Source organism: Neoarius graeffei, chromosome 17 (genome assembly GCF_027579695.1).
Source record: "Neoarius graeffei isolate fNeoGra1 chromosome 17, fNeoGra1.pri, whole genome shotgun sequence".
In the NCBI taxonomy this organism is placed as follows: Eukaryota; Metazoa; Chordata; class Actinopteri; order Siluriformes; family Ariidae; genus Neoarius; species Neoarius graeffei.
This window is the reverse complement of record NC_083585.1, coordinates 25176889-25202631: the sequence shown is the minus strand read 5'-3', so window position 1 is coordinate 25202631 and position 25743 is coordinate 25176889. Positions and strand designations below refer to the sequence as shown.

The window sequence follows — 25743 nt, the reverse complement described above, 5'->3', positions numbered from 1 at the left end:
CACGCTTTAAATTTTCCGACACGCTATTTCTTTGCTTTGACACTCGCTGAACCATGTTAATAAAAAGTGATGGTCTCAGTACCATCATCAAATGCTCCTAAAAGTCATCAGATGCCACCAAATGGGCTCCCTTTTTTCTATATTTTCCGGGGGAGGCCCCCAGACCCCCCCAAAGAGAGGGGGGAAACACCCCTCTTGTACTCTCTCCCCCACGTACCTTTGGCAGGACGCACGGCCAACTAACAGTTAGGACTTTATTTTAATCCTGGGGAGAAAACTGCATTAAATATAAACACATTTTACCAAAACAACAAGTCTATTCTTGCCTTGGCATCTGCCAGCAAATAATAAATTGGATAAGTCATAAAATAAAATTAAGTAATCCAAATAAAATAAAACTTAAAAAATCATTGTAAAATGGTTCTCATAGATTTCTAAAATAAATAAATCAAATAAATAAATAAATAAATAAATAAATAAAAACATTTGAATTACTATAAATGTTTCTGTGCATCTGCACAGCTACATTTTTTTTTTTTTACAAGACCTGGTTCCACTCAGAATGTTCAGTTTACATGGTATGTGACTTACTAATGTCAGTTATTTGATGTTAGTCACAATGTTAGGTTTTGAAAACGAACAAATCTGCAGTAAACAGTCAACTTTGGGTGACATACAAGAAGAAGATTGATACTGATTGCTCCAGACTACTGATGTATTTATCCTATTTTCATTCTGGATGATGATAAGTTGGCAGATAAAGCCTTATAAAAGTTAGTTTATCTGGAAGTTTGGAAATAGAACATTTAGTTTGTTCAAATGCTACAACAAAATCATACAAAAATAAACCCACAGGAGAATAACCTTTTTAAGTATTAGTTTATGTGCTTAACTCATTTTTCTAATTTACAGATTACAGTTAGAATTACTTTTGCCGCATATCTAAAATTATAGGCCCCTAGTTTAATATTTGCAAGTATGTACTTTATGTTTTGACCTCAATAGTGTTTCAAAAAATAATCACACAGCAGGTTTTTATTTAAGTAAAATATCTAAAGGTCAAGGCTCGTATCTGTGTGGGTGAGATGTTTGTACACGAGAAAGAGTTTACATAATGTGGCTGTATGGTTCCTGTAAGTAAACAGTCTATAATATACTGACTAACTGAAAAAAGTCTGAACATATTTTAAACCAAAGTAGATTTAAACCAAAACACTGCTGATATGCTATCGTTCACACCACAGAGTTACATTTCCATTTGATTTATATTAATGAAATCACATTAAAAGGCCATGTCTTTTAAATTGTTTTTAAACCATTTCATACATGCAGATTTTCAGTGTTTTATATTAGTTTAGTTTTATCATTTAATCCTACTATATATCACACTCAGTAGGAAGATTTGCTGGCCAAGAAAATCTAAGTTGTGAGTTCTCTACATTTCTATAAAACATTTAGGCACTCTTTCATGAATGCAAGGTTTCCACTGAAATGTGTCATATATTTTGTCACATTTCTTTCTAAGAAAATATCGATTTCCCAATGCCTGCCATATAAAATAATTTTAATTATATTTCCTGGATATAGACAGGTATGAATATTTATTTCACCAACCACAGAAATAACAGTCTGGTCATTAATATTTTGTCGTAATCCCATCATGAACATTCAGAGAATACTACTACTGAGTCATGATCCACTGCCTACTTTGCTGTTTGTGTCTTACTGACTATTCATAGAATAAATAAACAAAAGATATTTTACCTATTTTCATCGGTATCACATAAAAGTTGATACATTGCACTGCACTTTGACATTGCATTTGCAATGTACCTGGAATACTGGTTAATCATTAGTGAGCTCTTTTGGAGTGCATAATAAAATGGTCCTGAAGCATTCAAACCTGCCATTTCAATGGACTTCATGATGGGGGTCAGGCAGGCCCACAGAAATGTGAGGCTACTGTTAGCCTACATCCTCTTTATTTCTGTTTATGGACAAACCTCAGGACCGTAAGTAAACATAAGGGTTTCTGCTGTTGAAAATAGAGTGGTCTGTTTTGTGTCATACTTTAATACATTGTCTCTATGCATACATGCCTTTTTGTAAATATAAAGATTTTTGTTTTGAAGCCCTCGTTCCATTTCAGTTAGTGTGTGTGTGTGTGTGTGTGTGTGTGTGTGTGTGTGTGTGTGTGTGTAAAAATCTAATTTTTTAACTGTATAAGAAAACAGGAAAGTGACAGACGTAATTTTAAAAATGATTTGAAATTTGAATTCCATTAACTTATTCTTAATGGAAGTTAAAGACAGTTAAATTCATAATGTTTAAATATAGCAGGTTGGAAACCACATTTATTTATTTATTTATTTATTTATAATGAACCTCCCTCAGAATCTTCCCCAGTGTTCTGATATTCACATACAACTCCGATTCCAAAAAAGTTGGGACAAAGTACAAATTGTAAATAAAAATGGAATGCAATAATTTACAAATCTCAAAAACTGATATTGTATTCACAATAGAACATAGACAACATATCAAATGTCGAAAGTGAAACATTTTGAAATTTCATGCCAAATATTGGCTCATTTGAAATTTCCTGACAGCAACACATCTCAAAAAAGTTGGGACGGGGCAATAAGAGGCTGGAAAAGTTAAAGGTACAAAAAAGGAACAGCTGGAGGACCAAATTGCAACTCATTAGGTCAATTGGCAATAGGTAATTAACATGACTGGGTATAAAAAGAGTATCTCGGAGTGGCAGCGGCTCTCAGACATAAAGATGAGAAGAGGATCACCAATCCCCCTAATTCTGCGCCAACAAATAGAGGAGCAATATCAGAAAGGAGTTCGACAGTGTAAAATTGCAAAGAGTTTGAACATATCATCATCTACAGTGCATAATATCATCAAAAGATTCAGAGAATCTGGAAGAATCTCTGTGTGTAAGGGTCAAGGCCGGAAAACCATACTGGGTGCCCGTGATCTTCGGGCCCTTAGACGGCACTGCATCACATACAGGCATGCTTCTGTATTGGAAATCACAAAATGGGCTCAGGAATATTTCCAGAGAACATTATCTGTGAACACAATTCACTGTGCCATCCGCCGTTGCCAGCTAAAACTCTATAGTTCAAAGAAGAAGCCGTATCTAAGCATGATCCAGAAGTGCAGACATCTTCTCTGGGCCAAGGCTCATTTAAAATGGACTGTGGCAAAGTGGAAAACTGTTCTGTGGTCAGACGAATCAAAATTTGAAGTTCTTTATGGAAATCAGGGACGCCGTGTCATTCGGACTAAAGAGGAGAAGGACGACCCAAGTTGTTATCAGCGCTCAGTTCAGAAGCCTGCATCTCTGATGGTATGGGGTTGCATTAGTGCGTGTGGCATGGGCAGCTTACACATCTGGAAAGACACCATCAATGCTGAAAGGTAGTATATCCAGGTTCTAGAGCAACATATGCTCCCATCCAGACAACGTCTCTTTCAGGGAAGACCTTGCATTTTCCAACATGACAATGCCAAACCACATACTGCATCAATTACAACATCATGGCTGCGTAGAAGAAGGGTCCGGGTACTGAACTGGCCAGCCTGCAGTCCAGATCTTTCACCCACAGAAAACATTTGGCGCATCATAAAACGGAAGATACGACAAAAAAGACCTAAGACAGTTGAGCAACTAGAATCCTACATTAGACAAGAATGGGTTAACATTCCTATCCCTAAACTTGAGCAACTTGTCTCCTCAGTCCCCAGACGTTTACAGACTGTTGTAAAGAGAAAAAGGGGATGTCTCACAGTGGTAAACATGGCCTTGTCCCAACTTTTTTGAGATGTGTTGTTGTCATGAAATTTAAAATCACCTAACTTTTCTCTTTAAATGATACATTTTCTCAGTTTAAACATTTGATATGTCATCTATGTTCTATTCTGAATAAAATATGCAATTTTGAAACTTCCACATCATTGCATTCCGTTTTTATTTACAATTTGTACTTTGTCCCAACTTTTTTGGAATCAGGGTTGTATTAAAGTTCACATTTAAAAAAAAAAGGTATCTATATTCAGTTATTTTTCAGCGTTCACAAATTCAGATTCAATGATTCATCCATCCATCCATTATCTGTAGCTGCTTATCCTGTGCAGCGTCACAGGCAAGCTGAAGCCTATCCCAGCTCCCAGCTGACTATGGGCAAGAGGCAGGGTATGCCCTGGACAAGTCACCAGGTCATCACAGGGCTGACACATGCCCCTTTCCACCAAAGCAGTTCCAGGGCTGGTTCGGGGCCAGTGCTTAGTTTGGAACCGGGTTTTCTGTTTCCACTGACAAAGAACTGGCTCTGGGGCCAGAAAAAATGGTTCCAGGCTAGCACCAACTCTCTGCTGGGCCAGAGGAATGAACCACTTACGTCAGCGGGGGGGGGCAGAGTTGTTAAGACCAACAACAATAACAAGACTGCGAAAGATCGCCATTTTTAAGCGACGAGAAGCAGCAGCTGTACAAACGCGAAGTCATCCATTATTATTATTGTTGTTGTTGTTGCTGCTGCTGCTTCTTCCGTGTTGGTTTTGCTTCAATATTCATGCCAAGGTTTATGCAAACATAGCGATGTAACTGACGTATTCAGCGACGTAATGAGATATACAGCGATGTAACTGACGTATACAACGACGTAATGACGTGGCTTCACTTAGCACCGCGAGCTATGGAAAAGCAAACTGGTTCTCAGCTGGCTCGCAAGTTGAACGAGTTGTGAACCAGCACCGGCCCAGCCCTGGAACTGATTTGGTGGAAAAGGGGTAACAGAGACAACCAACCATTCACACCTATGGTCAATTTAGAGCCACCAGTTAACCTCGAGCACTCGGAGGAAACCCACACAGACAGAACATGCAAACTCCACACAGAAAGGCCCTTACCGGCCGTTGGGCTCGATCCCAGGACCTTCTTGCTGTGAAGCAATAGTGCTAACCACTACACCACCGTGCCACAGTTCAATAATTCAGTTTTCAGATATTCAAAAACCTGGATTTGGGTTGCTTAAATTCAAGCAGACAAAGTCAGGTTTTAAAATTCAATACAAAAAAATTTACATTTAACAGCCAGGCTATTCAGGCAAAGGCATTCGAACCATGAGTATATTATACTCGTTTACATACCCTGCAGTCAAATGTCTCCGCGTTTCTGAAGTATGCATGCCTGAATCACGATATCAGCAGAATGCCATGAATTTGTACTCACTGAAAAAAACACATTTCAATGTACTGTAGATACTTTTACATATGTAGATATGGAGTTTTTGTTGTTGTTGTTGTTTTATTTTGGGGGTTTTTTGATGAAAAGGGGAATTTTAAAATCTGAATCTCTGAAATTTGACTTTCCACTGAGGTTGATTAAAAATAAATAATCGCAGATGGATGGTTTTCAGCATTATATATTTCAATAATATGAATTCAACTGTCTTTAATTTTCATGTTTAAGAATGCAATGGCTTTTAAAATTCAAATAAATTTTTATTCAGATTTTATATCACATTTTTGTTTTCATTACTGTAAATATATATATTTTTGGCTGATTGAACTGAAACAGGGGCGGCACAGTGGTGTAGTGGTTAGCGCTGTCGCCTCACAGCAAGAAGGTCTGGGTTCGAGCCCCATGGCCGGCGAGGGCCTTTCTGTGCGGAGTTTGCATGTTCTCCCCGTATCCGCGTGGGTTTCCTCCGGTTTCCCCCACAGTCCAACGACATGCAGGTTAGGTTAACTGGTGACTCTAAATTAACCGTAGATGTGAATGGTTGTCTGTGTCTATGTGTCGGCCCTGTGATGACCTGGCGACTTGTCCAGGGTGTACCCCGCCTTTTGCCCGTAGTCAGTTGGGATAGGCTCCAGCTTGCCTGCGACCCTGTAGAACAGGATAAAGCGGCTAGAGATAATGAGATGAACTGAAACTTAAGTGTAACAAATGTCTACTTTGACAATTTTCATGCTAATAAATAACTTATGATACTTTTCAGATAAGCCTATAAATTTACAAGGGTTTACCACCCACATGTATACACTTAATGATCTATATTTTTTTGATCTGAGGCAAAAATAAATTGCTTGTTTTCACATTTATTTTTAAAATGCTGGCTCCAATGAAAAACAAAAATAATTCCTGCATCCTGGTTTTCTGGATAATCACTTTCTGTCCCTCCATTTGAATACATAAATACACTTCTTTACCCACTCCTGACAATACAACTGACCTAATTATCCATAACAAATTACAGCCTCAAATCAGAAGAAGTTGGGACAGGATGTTGAAATTGAAATTATAACCAAAAACAATGATTTGTAAGTCATCTTTGACCTGTACTGCACTCAAAACAATACAACAGCACATTATTTTATGGTTTACCTCATGATTTTTTTTTCTAAAGTAAATACTTTTAATTCTTGCAAGACATTTCAAAAAAAGTTGGGATGGTAAAGCATTTACTACTTTATAATGTGGCCATTCCTTCTCACTACACTTAAAAGATGTTTAAGGACTGAAGGCACCAAGTATGAAGCATTACCGATGTTATTTTGTCCAATTATTCCTGCAAACATGTCTTAACATGTGCAACAGCACGGGGTGGTAGTTGTCATATCTATTCGTTTCAAAATTCACCACACATTCTGTATTGGGGACAGAGGGGACAGGCACCCTCTTCTTCCATAGCCATGCCTTTATAATCAGTGTAGAATGTGGTTTTGCATTGTCTTGTTGAAATATCCCTGGAAAAGATGTTGTCTTGAAGGCAACATACCGGTATGTTACTCCAAATTCTCAATGTACTTTATTAACGCTGCCATCACAGAAGTGCAAATTACCTTTCCCAAGAGCACTGATACAACTCCATACCATGACAGACCCTGACTTTTGGACTTGTTTTTGGTAACAGTCTGGATGGTCCTTTTCATCTTTGGTCCAGAGCACATTGCATCTATTTCTTCAAAAAAAAAAAAAGACTTAGAACACTGATTCATCTAGCCACAATACACATTTCCACTGTGTGATGGTCCATTCCAGATGCCTCTGAGCCCAGAGAAGTCGACAGTGCTTTTGGACACAGTTAACATTAGACTTCCTTTTTGAGCAGTAAAGTTTTACCATGGGTGTTAAGCTTAGGATTGCATCCTTGCTCTTTTTCTACCAAAATTCCTCCAGATTCCTTGAATCATTTCATGATATTATGCACCATAGAGGGTGAAATATCCAAATCCCTTTGTATCTGTCTTTGAGGAACATTGTTTTCAAACATTTCAATAATTTTCTCATGCACTTGTAGACAAACTGGAGATCCTCAGCCCATCTTTGCTCCTCAAAGACTAGGCCTTCCCTGGATACTGATTTTGTACCAAATTATGATTATAATCACCTGTTGGCATCACCTGTTTCAAATCAAATCATTATTTAATTGTTTACCCTCATTGCTAGCTCTCAGTTGTCCCTGTCCCAACTTTTTTAGAATGTGTTACAAGCGTGAAACATAGGAATGGATGTATATTAACAAATGAAATGAACCTGATCCAGACAAAACATGGAATATCTTGAGTTCATCTTGTCTGCAATGAAATACAAGTCAAAGCAAGTTTAGAAATCACTGCTTTCTTTTTTTATTTGCATTCTCCATACTGTGCCAACTTTTTCTGATTTGTGGTTCTATTTCATTTCTCCTGACCGCCAGAGGCGGTGCTGTAAGCACCTGGATGTCCATCACATGCGCATGCAGTTCGAGTGTCTGTATACCAACAAGGTCGCTTGCGACAGGGGGTGACGTATGTCACTGCACCGGTACTTAAGGTGCGTTCACCCCGGAAGCGTTCTCTTGCATCTTCTCGTGCAGAGCAGATTATTCGAGTAGTACTATTTTCTAAGAGCAATCGCTGGAGTCTTGCAAACCCTTAACGGGTTGGAGCTGCGGTTTTTTTCGCCCTCTTAAGACTGCGATTTGCCATTTGCTTAAGATAAGAAACCGTTTATGAGTAAGTTCGCTGACTTTGGCAGCTAGCAACTTCCAATTATAAATTTCAGTTTTACTGCGATTATAGGGGTGTTTTCTCGCCTTGTAGCGATCTAATAAGTATCGTTTTGTTGCAAGTATGACATTTATTTGGTGCTTGTGTGCGCTTCTGATTCGCACTGCAGCTTGTTTACTTCAGCTAATTGCTGAGTGAAGTTCGCTCTGACTTCAGCAAGTAGCAACTTCTAATTATAAATTTCAGTTTCACTGTGATCATAGGGGTGTTCTCTCGCCTTGTAGTGATCTAATAGGTAGCGTTTTGTTGCAAGTATGACACTTATTTGGTGCTTGTGTGCGCTTCTGATTCGCACTGCAGCTTGTTTACTTCAGCTGATAGCTGAGTGAGTTCGCTCTGACTTCGGCAGATAGCAACTTCTAACTAAGTTTCAGTTTCACCGCGATCATGGGGTGTTCTCTCGCCTTGTAGCGATCTAATAAGTATCGTTTTGTTGCAAGTATGATACTTAATTGGTGCTTGTGTGCGCTTCTGATTCGCACTGTAGCGTGTTTACTTCAGCTGATTGCTGATTACCTAAACGCGGCTGGGTGAGTGTGTCCGCTCCCGACTCCGCCGCGGATATTTCATCTGGTTGCTTGGCTCTGTATTGGTACTTCGACACTGCTTGTTTACCGTCACCTAATCCATATTTAGGTAAGTAGAATAAACAGCGGTCATGTTTATGTGCTGATTGTCTCAAACCTTTTAAGGTAAGTAAAGTATTTTCAACTAAATCGGTTATGAGTGAGTCCACTCGGACTTTGGCAGCCAGCAACCTCTAATAAGTTTCAGTTTCACCACGAGCACATGGGTACTTTCGCCTTGTAGCTTGTTTATTTCAGCGTTGATTGCTGATTACCTGAACACGGTTGGGTATGTTCGCCTGACTCCGCCGCGGATATTTGGTTTTGTTTGCTTGACGCACTGCTAGGCTTGCTCAGCTGGAAAGCAGTTTGGGCTCTCGACTGCCCCCAGCACCGAGCGACTACGCTCCGCCTCCTAAGTCTAGGAAGCGCCCTAAGCAGCTGTCACGGGAGGCTCCCTGTAGGCCCAAGTACCAGAAGGTGAACCTCTTGGCGCAACAAGTGGGCACCTTGGCTCTTTTGTATTGTATTGATTTATTTCGCAATAAAAACATAACATGTAAACATAATATAAATATTATGGAGGATAACACAAGTAAAAATACTTTTCCATTGTGGTCCTTCAGAGCTTGCTGAGATTAAGGCTTTGCTCTATAACCTACAACCGCCTGAAGCACAGCCTGCTGATGCTCTCGCCTCTGCTGCTTCATTTACTCCTCCTGAGCCACAGCCTCTGGTGCTGTCCCCAGCCGCAGAGCTTCAAGAGGAGGACGTGCTTTCCACTATGGTCAAGCCCGCGATAAAAATGGCGCCTGGGGTTGGACACGGCACCATCTGAAGTACAGATGCAGAGTGCCTTTTTTAGACTTCCCCTCTGCTGTTTTCACTGTTCCACCTTCAGCCCCCTTTATTGAGGAGCTGTAGAGATACAGGATGAGTCCAGTCAGGGTCTGGTCAGCATGGAGACGTTGAGACCCGACGCTCGCTGTCCACGGCCACAGTGTCGTTTGACCGATGACTTCATCAGGAAGAGCTATGACGCTGCAGCACGGGCTGCACGCATAGGCAATTCGTTATCTCACCTGATCCTAGCCCAGTCTCAGGCTCTTCAGTCTTCTGGAGCAGACCCATCACTGCAAAGCCTAAGCGAGGCCTCGCTGCAGGCATTTGCTTTCATGTCCAGGGAGCTGGGCAGACTAATGTCATCTTTAACTCTCGCCAGGCATCAGGTATGGTTGGCTCGGTCACCACTCTCAGATCCCTGCAGGAGGGCCCTCCGCACTCTCCCAGTGATTCCAGGACAGCTCTTTGGTGCCGCCGCACAGGCACGTCAGGGTACAATTCCCACTCCCCCCCCCCCCCCCCCCCCCCCGTAGGGGGCGTGGAGGCAGACGTTGACTACTCCACTCCGGCAGTCGGACACTTCACCAGTCAACAACTTGCCTACTGGGAAGTGGTAACATCGGACCCCTGGGTTATATCCACCCTCTCTCAGGGTTACAGCATACGATTCAGATGACGACCGCCAAGATTTCAAGTGGTCAAAAGGAAAGCTCTGGCAGTACGCCAGGAGGTCTTGACCCTCCTGAAAAAAGGGGGCCATCGAGCCATTAGATCCACCTTCACAAAACAGTGGGTTTTATTCCACCTATTTCATCATCCCCCCCCCCAAAAAAAAGGGGGTGGGCTTCGCCCCATACTGGATCTGAGACATTTGAACGACCATCTCAAGGTCTTCAAATTCCGTATGCTGCGCACATCTGATGTCTTAAACAGCATCAGACGGGACGATTGGTTCACAAACATCGATCTGAAGGATGCATACTTCCCAGAATCTTTGAGATTCGTCGCGGCAGCACTGTCCCTACTTCAGAGCAGGGGAATGAGTATCCTCCCCCTACCTGGATGACTGGTTGATTGGTTCTCAGTCAAGGGTAGATGCGCTCAGCGACCCAGCCGTGCTGGTTTCTCACATCACCAAACTTGGGCTCAGGGTGAACCACGCCAAGAGCTCCCTTACACCCAGCCAGAAGACTGTTTTTCTTGGCCTTCAGCTGGATTCTCAGCTGTTGAAGGCAACCCTGTCTTAGCAACGGGTGAGCGATATTGTCCGATGGCTACATCGCTTCAGGAAGGGACGAACCCTGACCTTCAGGTCTTTCCAGACACTACTAGGTATACTCACTGTGGCCTCGTCGGTAGTTCCGTTGGGCCTCCTCACACTCAGACCTCTACAAATCTGGATGAACAGCCTTGGGTTACATCCACAACATCACAGGCACAGGCCAGTCAGAATCACGGCCAGTTGCTCCTCATGTCTATGTCCATACCCTCTCACAGAGAAGTAGTCGCCACCGATGCACCACTGATCAGCTGGGGCACAGTGTGGCAGTGCAGGACTGCCCAGGGTGTATGGGCCCCACAACAGCAGGGACAACACATCAATGTGTTAGAGCTGTGGGCCGTTTTCCTCGCCCTGAAACATTTCCGTCCGGTTTTAGCAGGTCGGCATGTCCTTATAAAGACTGACAATACATCTGTGGTCTATCATATAAACCATCAGGGTGGCACCAGGTCACTACCTTCCCTGAAAGCTCACTCGGCACCTACTGACATGGGCTTACCCTCGTCTGGTGAGCCTGAGGGCAATGCATTCACCAGGAGTGAGGAACACTGCTGCAGATCTTCTGTCACAACAGAACCCCGATCCGGGGGAGTGGAAGCTGCACCCAGAAGTGGTGCAGAGTATTTGGCTGCAATACGGCAGGACAGAGGTGGACCTTTTTGCCTCCCAGGCCACGACACATTGTCCCCTGTGGTTTACACTGAAAAACGTCAAGCCCTTTGGGCCAAGACGCACTGGCACACGAGTGGCCACAGCAGCTCCTATATGCTTTCCCACCACTCCCGCTAATTCTGCCCACTCTCGAGAGGATCCTCAAGGAGGGTCACAGGGTGCTGTTGGTAGCCCCCTATTGGCTGGGGAGAGTCTGGTTCCCTACCCTGTACGGGTTGCTGCACAAGGAGCCTTGGTGTCTCCCTGCACGGATGGACCTCCTCTCACAGATGGAAGGTCAAATTTGGCATCCGAACCCAGTACGGTTGCAGCTGTGGGTGTGGCCTCTGAAGGGCCCGACCCACTGCTAGCAGAATGTGAGTCGACCGTTGTGCGGACCATCCAGTGTTCCCGCGCACCTTCCACCAATGTGCTCTATGCCAATAGGTGGAAGCTCTTTGTAAGTTGGTGCCAAGCACGCCATCAGGAACCGGCATGTTGCCCGATACCGGGGATTCTCAGCTTTTTACAGTCTCCTCTGGACGAGGGCCTTGCACCCTCCATCATCAAGGTGTATGTAGCAGCTATATCCGCAATGCACAACAGGGTAGATGGGCTGACTGTGGGATCCCACACATGGGTGAGCCACTTTCTTAAAGGTGCTCAGCGCATAAGACCCCCTCAACGCAGTCCAAGACCAGCTTGGGACTTGCCTCTGGTTTTAAGTGCACTGTGTAAACCTCCATTTGAGCCCCTACAGGGGACGGAGCTCAAGTGGCTATCTTTAAAGACAGCCAATGTCATAGCTAAAAGGAATGATAAGAGAGCGGGTGAACTACACGCCCTGTCTATCGGTCAGGAGTGCTTACAATGGAGCCCGATGGCACGGGTGTAACATTGTGGCCTAATCCTTCGTTTATGCCCAAGAACTTCTCCTCTTCATACACGAATCAGCCCCTCAGCCTGGAAGCCTTCAGACCACCACCTGAGGAGAATGAGCAGGGCCAAGGTCACGTCCTTCTTTGCCCAGTTCGAGCACGGAGGGCATACATTGAAGCGACTGCTGCATTTCGGCAGTCGGATGCACTGTTTGTGGGCCACACTGGACATAGGCGCAGCCACGCGCTGTCCAAACAGACTGTCGAACTGGACCATGGAGGCCATTAGCAGCAGCCTCCTGGTCCCTCCCCACATCCGAGGCCACTCCACTCGGAATGTGGCTGCATCATGGGCGGCTCTACGTGGAGTTCCACTCTCTGATATCTGCGCCGCTGCCTCATGGGTCTCAACCTGCACCTTTGCAAGGTTTTATAGGGTTAATGTGGCCATGCACAATCCACTGGCCACAGCCACCCTTTCCAACCATTCGTAGGGTAAATAGGTCTTCCTCGTGACCCTGTTGGTATAAGTCATCCAGGTGCTTACAGCACCGCCTCTGGCGGTCAGGAGAAATGAAATAGAACGATGGTTACGTATGTAACCGCGGTTCTATGAATTTCGGATGACCGCCAGAACTTGGCCGTCACTCGGAAGGCTGACGAGAAGACTGCCAAGAGAACGCTTCCGGGGTGAACGCACCTTAAGTACCGGTGCAGTGACATACATCACCCCCTGTCGCAAGCGACCTTGTTGGTATACAGACACTCGAACTGCATGCGCATGTGATGGACATCCAGGTGCTTACAGCACCGCCTCTGGCGGTCATCCGAAATTCATAGAACCGCGGTTACATACGTAACCATCGTTTTAAAATAAACTGCACAGTTTTGACTGCTATTCAATAAGAAAACTGTTTCTGAAGCATCAAACATCTGTCTCACTACACACGTGCAGATGAGAGACTGACAACCATTCACACTCACAGTCAATTTAGAGTCACCAGTTAACCTAACCTGCATGTCTTTGGGGGAAACCAGAGCACTCGGAGGAAACCCACACAGACAACATGCAAACTCTGCACAGAAAAGCCCTCACCGGCCACAGGGCTCGAACCCGGACCTTCTTGCTGTGAGGCAACAGCGCTAACCACTACACCACCGTGCCGGGATGGCAGCATATTGATCTGAAATGTGTATATATTATCCAGCATTAATGATGCCTTCCCAGATGTACAAGCCACCCATGTCATGTGCATTAATGCACCACAGATCACAGATGCTGGTTTTTGAACTGTGCACTGATAACAAGCCGGATAGTCCCTCTTCTATTTAGCGTGAAGGACGTGGTGTCCATGATTTCTAAAAATAACTTCTACTTTTGATTCATCAGTCCTCAGGACAATTTTCCACTTTGCCTCAGTCCATCATAAAAGAGCTCAGGCCCAGAGAAGGTGGTGGGGTTTCTGGATATTGTTTATATCTGGTTATAACTTGCATTTGTGGATGCAGTAATGAACTGTTTTCACAAATGATGGTTTTCTGAAGTATCCCTGAGCCCATATTGCTCAGGGACACTTCAGTAAGGAAACTGTTTCTGAAGCATAAGACATCTGTCTCACTACACAAATGTGCAGATGAGAGACTGCCCTTGCATAGAGCAGCTGTCCCTTTGCCCCTTTGATTCAACAGTGCCCTTTATGAACAATTTATGAATTGCTTATTAATAATACAACCCTGTAACGGCTTCCCTAGTACAGTGGACACTGAAACAGACAAGTGGGATCAAGGTCACTTTCGTTTTTATTTTTAACTGTTAACACAAAACATGTTTTTCAGCAGTCTCAAAATAAACTTCTGTATGCCACTGCACAGACATGATTTCAGCCACGTGAAGAGATCCTCACTCTCTGCTCCTCTCCTCTGCTCCTCCCCACCACATACCCATTGTGGGGACAGAGAATTCAGTCCATGAGATACATTGCAGGAGCCCCAAACAACCCGAAAGGAAGTGTGACAAATTGGTGTAAACCGAACGGAGTGGAAAAGGCCATTTTTTCCCGGTATAATCGAGTCAAGGGAATCTGCCAATATCCCTTTGTTAAATCCAGTAAAAGCAAGCCGTGCCTAAGCAATCGAGCAGTTCATCAACAAGAGGCATCGGATATGCATCAAATTTAGACACTGCATTAATTTTTCTATGGTTTACACAGCACCGGACTGACCCGTCGGTCTTGGGAACCAAGACCACCGGGCTGCTCCAGTCACTGTGTGACTCTGTGTAGCATTGTGTCATCCAGGTATGTTCCCTATGTGGCATAGGCTACAAAAGCAATGTGACCCTGACAGGTATAAAGCAGTTACTAAAGATAAATGAATTAATAAATAAACAGCCCTGGCTGCGGTCTTTCAGTCGTCATGTGATCTGCCATTGTCTTAGAGCCATAACCTACAGCCACACTTATCAAAGGTGCAACAAGGAAATGATGAAAACTAGTAGTGCATCTCAAACAATTAGAATATCGTAAATGTTTTCCATCAGTTATTTAAGAACATGAAAATTAATATATTTTAGACTCATTACACATAAATTAAAATGTTTCAATAATTTTTCTACTTCAATTTTGATAATCAAGGTCCTAGAGTCTGGAGGAAGAATGGAGAGGCACAGAATCTGAGGTGTTTGAAATCCAGTGTGAAGTTTCCAGAGTCTGTGATGATTTGGGATGCCATGTCACATGCTGGTGTTGGTCCACTATGTTTTATCAGGACCAAAGTTAATGCAGCCATCTACCAGGAGATTTGAGAGCACTTCATGCTTCCATCTACTGACAAACTTTATGGAGATGCTGATTTCCATTTCCAGCACCTGCCTACAGTGCCAAAATTACTACCAAATGGTTTGCAGACCATGATATTACTGTGCTTGATTGGCCAGCCAAATCACCTGACCTGAACCCCATCAAGAATTTATGGGCTGTTGTCAAAAGGAAGATGAGAAACACCCGATCCAAAAATACAGATGAGCTGAAGGCTGCTATCAAAGCAACCTGGGATTCAGTAACACTTCAGCAGTGCCACAGGCTGATCATCTCCATGCCATGTTAATGCAGTACTGTAATTCGTGCTAAAGTATTGAATGTATAAATGAGCATACTTTTCAGATACTGGACATTTGTATATTGTAAATCCTTTTTTGATTGATCTTAGGAAATATTCTAATAATTTGAGATACCGGATTTATGATTTTCATGCGCTATAAGCCATGATTATCAAAATTAATACCAAAAAAGGCTTGAAATATTTCACTTTATGTGTAATGAATATAGAATATATGAAAGTTTACCTTTTTGAATTAAATGATGAAGAAATGGGGCAACAGGGTGGTGTAGTGGTTAGCACTGTCACCTCACAGCAAGAAGGTCCTGCATTTGAGCCCAGCAGCCAACAAGGGCCTTTCTGTGTGGAGTTTGCATGTTCTCCCCATGTCTGCATGGATTTCCTCTGGGTGCTCTGGTTTCCCCCACAGTCCAAAGACATGCAGGTTAGGCTAATTGGTGGCTCTGAATTGACTGTGAGTGTGAATGGTTGCTTGTCTCTGTGTTAGCCCTGTGATGACCTGGCAACTTGTCTAGGGTGTACCCTGCCTCTTGCCCATAGACAGCTGGGATAGGCTCCAGCTTGCCTGTGACCCTGTACAGGATAAGCAGCTACAGATGATGGATGGATGGATGGATGGATGGATGATGAAAAAATTTACTTTTAATTGTCTAAGATGCACTAGTATTTAAAAAAAGACCACAAATATGCTAGAATGCAATCACACTACGATCGTGCAGTGTTTCCTACTAACTTATTTCTAAACATAAAAAGGCAACTACAATATATTTACCTTTGACTTTACTGGCATGCTGTGTGACACCAATTTGTCTCTTTAACATTATTTTATTTTATTATGATTAACTTAAGGCACTCTGTATACACGTTTACAATAGTATTGATTTTTAAGATAGGGGGATTACTAGTGATCTAGCTACAATAGTTTACCTTACCCAACTTTTATTTCTTTTTCATCTCTTGTTAATCACTTGCACAAATTATCTTCTTAAAATATTACATTTTTGTCTTTAGATATTTCATGGTGACATTTCCTGCAGTAATCGAGTCTGGCTCTGATGCTAAGTTCTGTGTGAGTCTTTTGAAGCCAAATGAGGCTCTGCAACTGAACATTTATCTGGTTCACAACAACCAGTGCAGAACTCTTTTGCAAGAGACAGTGGAAAAGGAGATTCACCACTGCTCTCATTTTGAGGTCAGAAATCCCACAGACTATAATAATAATAATAATAATAATAATAATAATAATGGCTGTTATTTGACTATTTCTTTCCTTTTTTTCCTTTTTTTTAAGTATTGTTTGTGAGTGATTGTGGATTAACATGGTTGACATTTTCACAGGCTCCACAGGTTGAACATGCATCAGTGCAGGAGATCAAAGTAGAAGTCAAAGGTGAACGCTTTAAGATTACAGAGAAAAGGAAAGTGATGTTTAAATCCTACAACACATTGGTATTTATTCAGACTGATAAACCAATCTACAATCCAGGCCAAACAGGTGATTGATTCCTGCAAAACTTAATATCCAACTGAACTGATAAAGGTTCGTTTTTTTTTTACTGATTGTGCAGCTCAAAATACCAAATTTCTCTACCATTGTTTTTCAACAGTGAATTTCAGAATTGTCTCTATGGATTCTAATTTTATTCCAATTAAACAAAAGGTAAGAGTCAAAGTCTCTATGCCTCGAAGTGTGTAACTTTTTTGTGCAAAACAGTAAGTTTTATCATTCATCCTGTCCTATGCGTTTACATTTAACTATACAAGAAGGATCTCCAGTGTTTAATTTTTGTTTAATTTTTCTATGCACAGATTAATATCACACCTATTTTTGTGTAATATATTTTTGTACTGAGATTCTAATAAATTAATGTAGAGCATTAATGTACAGGATGATGTTAGAATTTGATAGGTTTTTTCAATCAGAGTTATGCACTGTTATTCTCCACATTGTATTTACAGTACAGCTCAGTAATTCTTGAGGTAAGTAAATTAAACTATCCATAGTTTTAATTTTGTGAAACAGTTGTTCACTTTGAATATTTTTACACATTGGTAGCTTACTCTTTAATATTTTCATGAACCAATCAGGATAATCATCGTAACAGGATTGGGCAGTGGACGAACGTGTCCTCAACAGGCCTGATACTGCAGCTTTCTCATGAGCTAAATGCTGAAGCTCCACAAGGCTATTATTCATTGACTGCTAAAATTGAAAACAGGTTGATCACACACCAATTTAAGGTGGAAAAGTATGGTAAGTTACACTTTTAGTAGAGTACCTTTTTTGTTGATACAGAAGTAACTGACATAGTTTACTATAATAAAAACTACATTTGACTTTTAGTTTTACCCAAGTTTGAGATTACAATAAAAGCACAAGAAAAGCACAGCATTGGTGAGGAGGAACTGAATCTGGAGGTTTGCGGAAAGTGAGTGACAATTTAATGGGAAAACCACTAAAATAAAGTTTTAAACTTTTAAATTTGTTTTGTTCCTTTACTTACTTTAATTTAAACATTTATCTTTTTGAAACACATTTAAGAACAACATTGTACAGTCAATATAAATATCCAGGATACACAAATATAGCCTATTTAAAAAAAGTTAAAATCAACATTCATTGCTTGTGCATGTTTTAGATACACTTATGGGCAGCCAGTACCTGGTGCAGCACTGGTGCAAGTGTGTCATAAATTTATACAACCTTATGGTCATCATTTTGGTGCCCCATTGATTTCACCATGCCTGATTGAAACAGTGAAGGTGAATTTTGATGATGATGATGATGATGATGATGATTATTATTATTATTTTGTCTGAAATAGATCTCACCGTGTATTTGTTATTTGGTTTTCCCCATAGATGAATCAGACTGGTTGTGCCCTCCTTAAACTGAATATATCAGCTTTCATAAATTCTGAATTTCAAGGTAATTTTGAGGAACGTCTTGACGCTACTGTTACACTGACAGAGGAAGGAACAGGTGAGTCAGTAATAGAGGTGAGAAAGCCAACTCTAAAATGTTTTTTAAACTTAAAGATTAAAATAATTAAAATATAAAATACTTTTATAACACTGATTCATTAATAATAACTTCCATGTTGTCTTTTGTTTCTTTTGTTTAGAATTGTCCATTGTAAAATCTGTAATCATAAAGCTCACTTACCAAATTGGTCAAGTGGAACTTTTGGATTTACCAAAACACTTTGAACGGGAAAGAGTTATAGAAGGAGGAGTACGAGTTTCATACTTTTAAATTTACACTGAACCACTGACATTTATTTATATTTGTGATGTTTTTGACAGTTTTCAGCAAACTAACAGCATTTTCGACTTTCCCTGATTAACAGATTAAAGTTACAACCTTCAGTGGAACACCAGTTCCGAACAAGAAGGTTTATCTTTTGGAAGGTTACTGGCCTGACAAGATACTACTCAATCTCACTACAGGTAGTAATGGATTGGCAAACTTCTCAGTTGCTTCACCTGAACCTCCTACTCCAGAGATAACATTGAGGGTAGGGTATGATGACCTAAGCACAAAATTTTTAAAGTCATTTCAGTAGATCTTAAAAACAAATGTTCCTGTTTCATTATTATCTAGGCAAATGTCCATCCAGAGGGAAATTACCAAGGACACAAAGCACCATTCTTTACACCTGCTGTTGCACGTATACAACTGCTCCAACCTGCCACACCTTACAATCCAGTATTCAGTGAACTGTCAATAGAGAGCTCAGAGGAACTGTTTAAGTGTGGTACTGAAATTCCCATAACTGTTAATTATTATATTGTTGGGGAAACTACTGAAAAATACAGCATTGACATTATATACATGGTAAGTACATACTGTATAATTGTAGATACAGTAAAACCTGCATGACCTAGATTCCAGCAGCATAATTGAAACGCACCTGACAGTGATCATCATATATTTGGCCTCTCCAATTCAGGTCTTATCTAAAGGAGCCATAGTCCATCATGGGCATGAAAAAGTTGAAGTGGAAGACTCTACAGATGTCAGAAAAGGCAAAATCTCATTCAAACTATCTGTTGTTGCTGAGCTGGCTCCTGTACTGCAGGTTCTGGCATACTCTCTCCTGCCCAGTGAGAATGTCATTGCTGCTAGCAAGAATTTTAATGTGGAAAAATGTTTCAGAAATAAGGTAATGCTAGCACATTCATTATTATCTTTTTGTATGTAATCAATTAGTTTGCAGTCAGCCATGAAATTGCTAAACCTGCCTAAACTTGTTTTCATCATGGACTCCAGGTTTCGCTACAGTTCTCTCCCTCTAAAGCAGTTCCTGGTGAGAAAAACACTGTTGAGCTCACGGCTCATCCTGGTTCACTGTGTGGCCTCAGTGTTGTAGATCAGAGTGTGTTCATCTTGGAGTCTGGAGCACGCCTAAACACTGAAAAGGTGAAATTAAGATTTACGGAATCTTTTGCACATACACATGCTTGGATTTTGAGCCTGTTTTAAAATCTATTGCCCTCTAAGAGTGCTGAAACTAAGTAATAAACTAAATTAACTGTATTTTTGTATTCCTGTTTAATCCTTAAATTAGCTTATAACAAAAATGTAGTTTTCAGAATTTTCAAATCATATTTGCATTTCAAATTGTGCAATTGTCAGGAGTGCTCCAAATGTTCTAATAAACTCTGACCAGGATAAAGCAGTTATTGAAGATAAAAGAATAAATAGTAAAATAAAATTTTGATACATCCGGTACCATTTTGGTACATTTGGTACCATCTTCGCACATATCATTTCTCTCTCTCTCTCTTTAACTGATTCTTTGGAGTAAATGTTGCTGAAACTAAGGCCCTTAAACTTCATAAGGGTCTTAGTTTCAGATAAACTTCCTATCTTCACGCCACCATGTAAGGTTCTTGATGGACACATCCACAACAAATATACAAATTAATCAAAAGAATTTTAATTTTGAACTGGTTTGCCATTTTGACAATGTGCGTCTAGTAAGCAGGAAAACGCTGGGAGTGGCATCATTGGAGTGAAATATCAGGAATTATTATAGATACGGGCCACTTTTTCCATGGAATAAAAACATGTATTCGATTCCCTTCTAGCAGGTTTATTGATGGCATGCAATATTGTTATATCCTCCGTGTATTACGCCACTCTCCCTAATGGAGAATGAGCGTGCAATATTGTTATAATATTGCATGTTGTCAAGACAACACGATGTCGCACAATGGAGCTCATGAGAAGATCCAATGACAACTTTTCTGCTGCGTATGCTCACAATCATTTCTTTGTCGGCCGGGAGAGAGAGAAGATAGGGCTAATTCAGTGTTCGGTTTAATCACTAAATAAATAAACTGAAAACTAAAAGTAAATGCACGCTGAACACCCAAAAGGCTACCAAAACTTCATTATATATTCTCATCCCATCTCATTATCTCTAGCTGCTTTATCCTTCTACAGGGTTGCAGGCAAGCTGGAGCCTATCCCAGCTGACTACGGGCGAAAGGCGGGGTACACCCTGGACAAGTCGCCAGGTCATCACAGGGCTGACACACAGACAACCATTCACACTCACATTCACACCTACGGTCAATTTAGAGTCACCAGTTAACCTAACCTGCATGTCTTTGGACTGTGGGGGAAACTGGAGCACCCGGAGGAAACCCACGTGGACACGGGGAGAACATGCAAACTCCACACAGAAAGGCCCTCGCCGGCCACGGGGCTCGAAGCCAGACCTTCTTGCTGTGAGGCGACAACGCTAACCACTACACCACCGTGCCGCCCTCATTATATATTCTTCATGCATATTTACAAGAGAAAAACAGACCAACGGCCATCGAAAAACTGCAAAAGGCACATGTCGGAGACGTAAAACTTCCATGCTAGTGAGTGACTCGGACAGTTTGTACATAAATATGGCCGCGAGGTTTGTTTCATTAAAAGCGGAAGATTTAAAGAGAAAGATGCTCTAAACACCCGAAAGGATACCAAAACTCCAATGGATATTCTTCACACATATTTACAAGAGAAAAACATACCAACAGACATTGAAAAACTGGAAAAGAGAGCAATAGCAGAAATTTTGTCAAAGTTCTACTTGGAGGTGAGGAAATGTAACAGAGACGTTTACAAGAGGACTTCACTCATGGACTTCACTCAGCAAAGCCCTTTTGTTTTGAACAACTGCAATGTACCCAAAGTAACTTTGAACTTGAACTGTCAACCTGTATATAGCTTGTATATAAGTTGGGTGGTTGCTCAGGCTTTTTGTACTTGTACTATTTTTATTGTTGGAATTTTGACTTTGTACATATACAGTGGATTGACAAAACACTGAATTACATTTGATCAGAATCAGCATTCAATATTGGTAAGTTCCCTTCCATTCTTAACTTTTTGTAAAATCTATAATTGTTCCATCAAATGTATAATAATAATAATAATAATAATATTGGCTGGCTTTTTTTCGTGGTATATCAGATATATTCCATTCATCTGGCATGATATTGAACTCGCCTTCGACTCATTCAGTATCATGCTAACTGAATGGAATATACCTGATATACCACTCAAAGCCAGCCAGTATTATTTAAATATATTTGGGGGTCGGTGTGTGTACAGAAGGAGGCAAATCTATGCTTTCTTATATTAATTATTAAATAATAACATGTATAAGGTGCTCCACTGCAAATATTTTTATTGCCAAGTCTCATCAGCCTCCGTCCGTCTACATAGACGATGGTGGGTTGAACTTTGTGCAGCATCTGTGGTAGCTCATTACTAAGTACTTTGTGACAAATAAATAATCCACTTGCATGTGCAGTTGATATTGAATAGTTATGTACAGCATGCTAACTGACGACTGTAATGGTATGTAACGGTAACTTATAACTATCTTTACCTTACTAGGCTACATACTTGCTCATAACTTATTTGAAGAGTTTGAAGAGCATACATCACATACTGTATTCCTTAAATATTATCAACATGTGGACATCCCCAACTGTGATAAGAACAGACTGGACCATGTTTACAGCAACATACACGGTGCATACAGGGCTGCACCCCGCCCCCACTTCGGACACTCAGACCACCTCTCTTTGTTCCTGTATCCAGCCTACAGACAAAGACTAAAACAAACAAACCCTGTCACCAAACATGTCAAACTTTGGAGCCCAGAGACTGAGATCACCCTTCAGGACTGTTTTGCTCGGACAGACTGGGATGTGGTTAAAGCTGCAGCCACTTTGGAGGACTCTTCTGTCAGTATACAAGACTATGCTGAGTATGTGACTGGGTACATCAGCACATGTGTCTGCAACATCGTGCCCACCATACAGATCAGGAAGTTCCCCAACCAAAAGCCCTGGGTAAACAGTCAGGTACGACACATGCTGTGTGCTTGCTCTCTTGCATTTAGATCAGGCAATGAAATAGAGTATAAAGCGGCAAAGTATGGACTAAGGAAAGCCATAACAGCAGCCAAGAGGCAGTACAGAGAGAAGCTGGACAGCTTCTATTCTATTGCTGACCCCGGGCAGATGTGGCAAGGCCTGCAGCACATCACAGACTATAGGACCACCACCAGCACCATCAGCTCCACAGACAGCCTGCCAGATGGACACTTTCTACACTTTCAAATGGACACTTTCTACACCCACTTTGAGATCTCCAGCTACAGCACAGAGAGGAAGCACACACACACCTGGACCACCCACCAACAGTATCATCAAAACAGGTACACAAAGCTCTGAGGACGATCAACCCCAGGAAGACAGCAGGACCAGACAACATCCCTGGGTGGGCCCTCAGAGTATGTGCCAATGAGCTGGCTGATGTTTTCACTGCTATCTTCAACCTTTCCCTCAGCCAGAGCACCATTCCCTCCTGCTTCAAGACCACAACCATCGTCCCTCTTCCCAAGAAGGGCCCACCCACCTGCCTGAATGATTACAGGCCGATAGCACTCACTCCAATCATCTCAAAGTGCTTTGAGAGAGTGGTACTGGCCCACATTCAGAGCAGTATACTGGACCCCCTGCAGTATGTCTACAGGTCCAACAGGTCCACCTCAGACGCCATCGCTGCTGTCCCCCATTATACCCTCTCTGACCTGGAAAACAAAGACTCTTACATCAGGATGCTCTTTGTTGAATACATCTCTGCCTTCAACATGGTCATCCCCCACAAACTCTCCCATAAACTGTCCACACTTGGTTTGCACCCCACCCTCTGTGACTGGCTCCTTGACTTCCTGACTGGCAGGCCCCAGACTGTCAGGATTGGTAATAGGAATTCAACCAGCATCATCACAAACATTGGCACCCCACAGGGATGCGTCCTCAGCCCCATCCTCTACACCCTGTCCACCCACGACTGTGTAGCCTCCCACAAGGACAACATCATCCTGAAGTTCGCGGACGACACCGCGGTGATAGGACGCATCACCGGCGGAGACGAAAGGGCTTACAGGAGGGAGGTGTCCAGTCTGGTGTCATGGTGTGAGGATAACAACCTCACCCTCAAAATGGACAAGATGAAGGAGATGATAGTGGACATGAAGGAGAGGAGACCTCATCGGCCACTGTTCATCCAGGAGATTGAGGTGGAGAGGGTGAGCAGCTTCAAATACCTGGGTGTTCACATCAGTGAGGACCTCACATGGACACCTAACACCACACAGCTGGTTCGGAAGGCTCAACAGCAACTGTACTTTCTGAGGAGGCTGAGGAAGTTTGGTATGTCGCCCAAGATCCTCAGCAACTTCTACAGCTGTGTGATTGAGAGCATCCTGACCAACTGCATCACTGTGTGGTACGGCAGCACTACAGCTATGGACCGCAAACACCTGCAGAAGGTGGTGAAGACTGCTGAGAGGAACACCAAAACTCCACTGCCCTCTCTGCAGAGCATCTACCACCACAGAGTCCATAGGAGAGCTGCCTCTATCCTCAAAGACCCCACCCACCCCCAGCATGGACTGTTCACACTTCTACCCTCAGGTTGGAAATACAGAAGTGTGAAATGTAAGACTGTCATACCAAAGAACGCTTTCTTTCCCACCGCCATCAGACTCCTGAACAGCTAACAGGAGTCTATAACCATGGACTACCTCCCTGTAAACTGTCCTTGACTGTTTACATCTGTTTACATTTGTTTGCACATATTTGCACATTGCTGCCCTTTTTTGCTGCTACGTCCAATCATTGCCTTATTTTTGTATTATACTGCCTATTTTGCACTACATTTACCTTTATTTTGTACTATACTGTTTTTTGTTTTGTTTTTTTGTTTTTATTTTGCACTACATTGCCTTTACTTTATATTATTTCTTCTGCCTATTTTTATTTATTTGTATTTGTAATTGGCATTCACGGTGGACAGCAAACTCAGAATTTCATTGTGCAAGAGGACATGTCCTTACTGTGCATATAACAATAAACACTTTGAACTTGAACTACTGTTAAAGTGTTAGGTATTTAGATCAAACAATCTGGTATGTTTACATAAAAACAATTAAAAGTTCAAAGAAAACCCATTCACTTCAGTTTGATGAATATGAACACAGCTCATGTTTTGATTCACAGTCATGGTTGCCAGATTGGGCTGGTTTAGTCACTGTTGTCTTTTTTATATTATTGTCTCATCTATTTCAGTTGAATGCGGTCTTGATTTTTTTTGAAGGTGCACAATGATGCAAAATTAAAAAAAAAAAATTGATAATTCCCCTCAAGTGCATTAAAACTAAAGTCACAAGCCTGGTTTGAAAATGTAAGGAGTAGAAAGTACAAGAATTTGTTTTACAATGTAGGGAGTAAAAGTAAAATGTGATCATCTCATTATCTCTAGCCGCTTTATCCTGTTCTACAGGGTCGCAGGCAAGCTGGAGCCTATCCCAGCTGACTACAGGCAAAGGCGGGGTACACCCTGCACAAGTCGCCAGGTCATCACAGGGCTGACACAGACAACCATTCACACCTACAGTCAATTGAGAGTCACCAGTTAACCTAACCTGCATGTCTTTGGACTGTGGGGGAAATCGGAGCACCCGGAGGAAACCCACGTGGACAACATGCAAACTCCACACAGAAAGGCCCTCGCCGGCCACGGGGCTCGAACCCAGACCTTCTTGCTGTGAGGCGACAGCGCTAACGACTACACCACTGTGCCACCAAAAATGTGATCAGAAAAATAAATTGAAGTACAGATACCTGAAAACTTAAATATGGTAACAAAGTATTTCCACTTTGTTACTTCCCACCTCTGAACATCAGTGACTAAAAACTAAAGAAATATTTTTTGTACTGGCTAAGCAGTTGAGTGGGAAAAGTGATCTTA

At 41.9% G+C, this 25743-nt stretch overlaps 1 protein-coding gene across 1 annotated transcript in view; it reads left to right on the top strand.

Annotated features, from left to right (window-relative positions):
* The first annotated feature begins 1914 nt into the window (after window positions 1-1914).
* LOC132864644 (alpha-2-macroglobulin-like) overlaps window positions 1915-25743 on the top strand; it is a 64961-nt gene continuing 41132 nt past the window's right edge. Inside the window, exons 1-14 of the mRNA XM_060898057.1 lie at window positions 1915-2012; window positions 16422-16602; window positions 16749-16905; window positions 17018-17070; window positions 17370-17390; window positions 17499-17664; window positions 17755-17839; window positions 18050-18173; window positions 18273-18393; window positions 18536-18645; window positions 18761-18928; window positions 19015-19248; window positions 19364-19576; window positions 19684-19833. Coding sequence (XP_060754040.1) covers window positions 1915-2012; window positions 16422-16602; window positions 16749-16905; window positions 17018-17070; window positions 17370-17390; window positions 17499-17664; window positions 17755-17839; window positions 18050-18173; window positions 18273-18393; window positions 18536-18645; window positions 18761-18928; window positions 19015-19248; window positions 19364-19576; window positions 19684-19833 — 1881 coding nt within the window. The remainder of the gene's footprint in view (window positions 2013-16421; window positions 16603-16748; window positions 16906-17017; window positions 17071-17369; window positions 17391-17498; window positions 17665-17754; window positions 17840-18049; window positions 18174-18272; window positions 18394-18535; window positions 18646-18760; window positions 18929-19014; window positions 19249-19363; window positions 19577-19683; window positions 19834-25743) is intronic.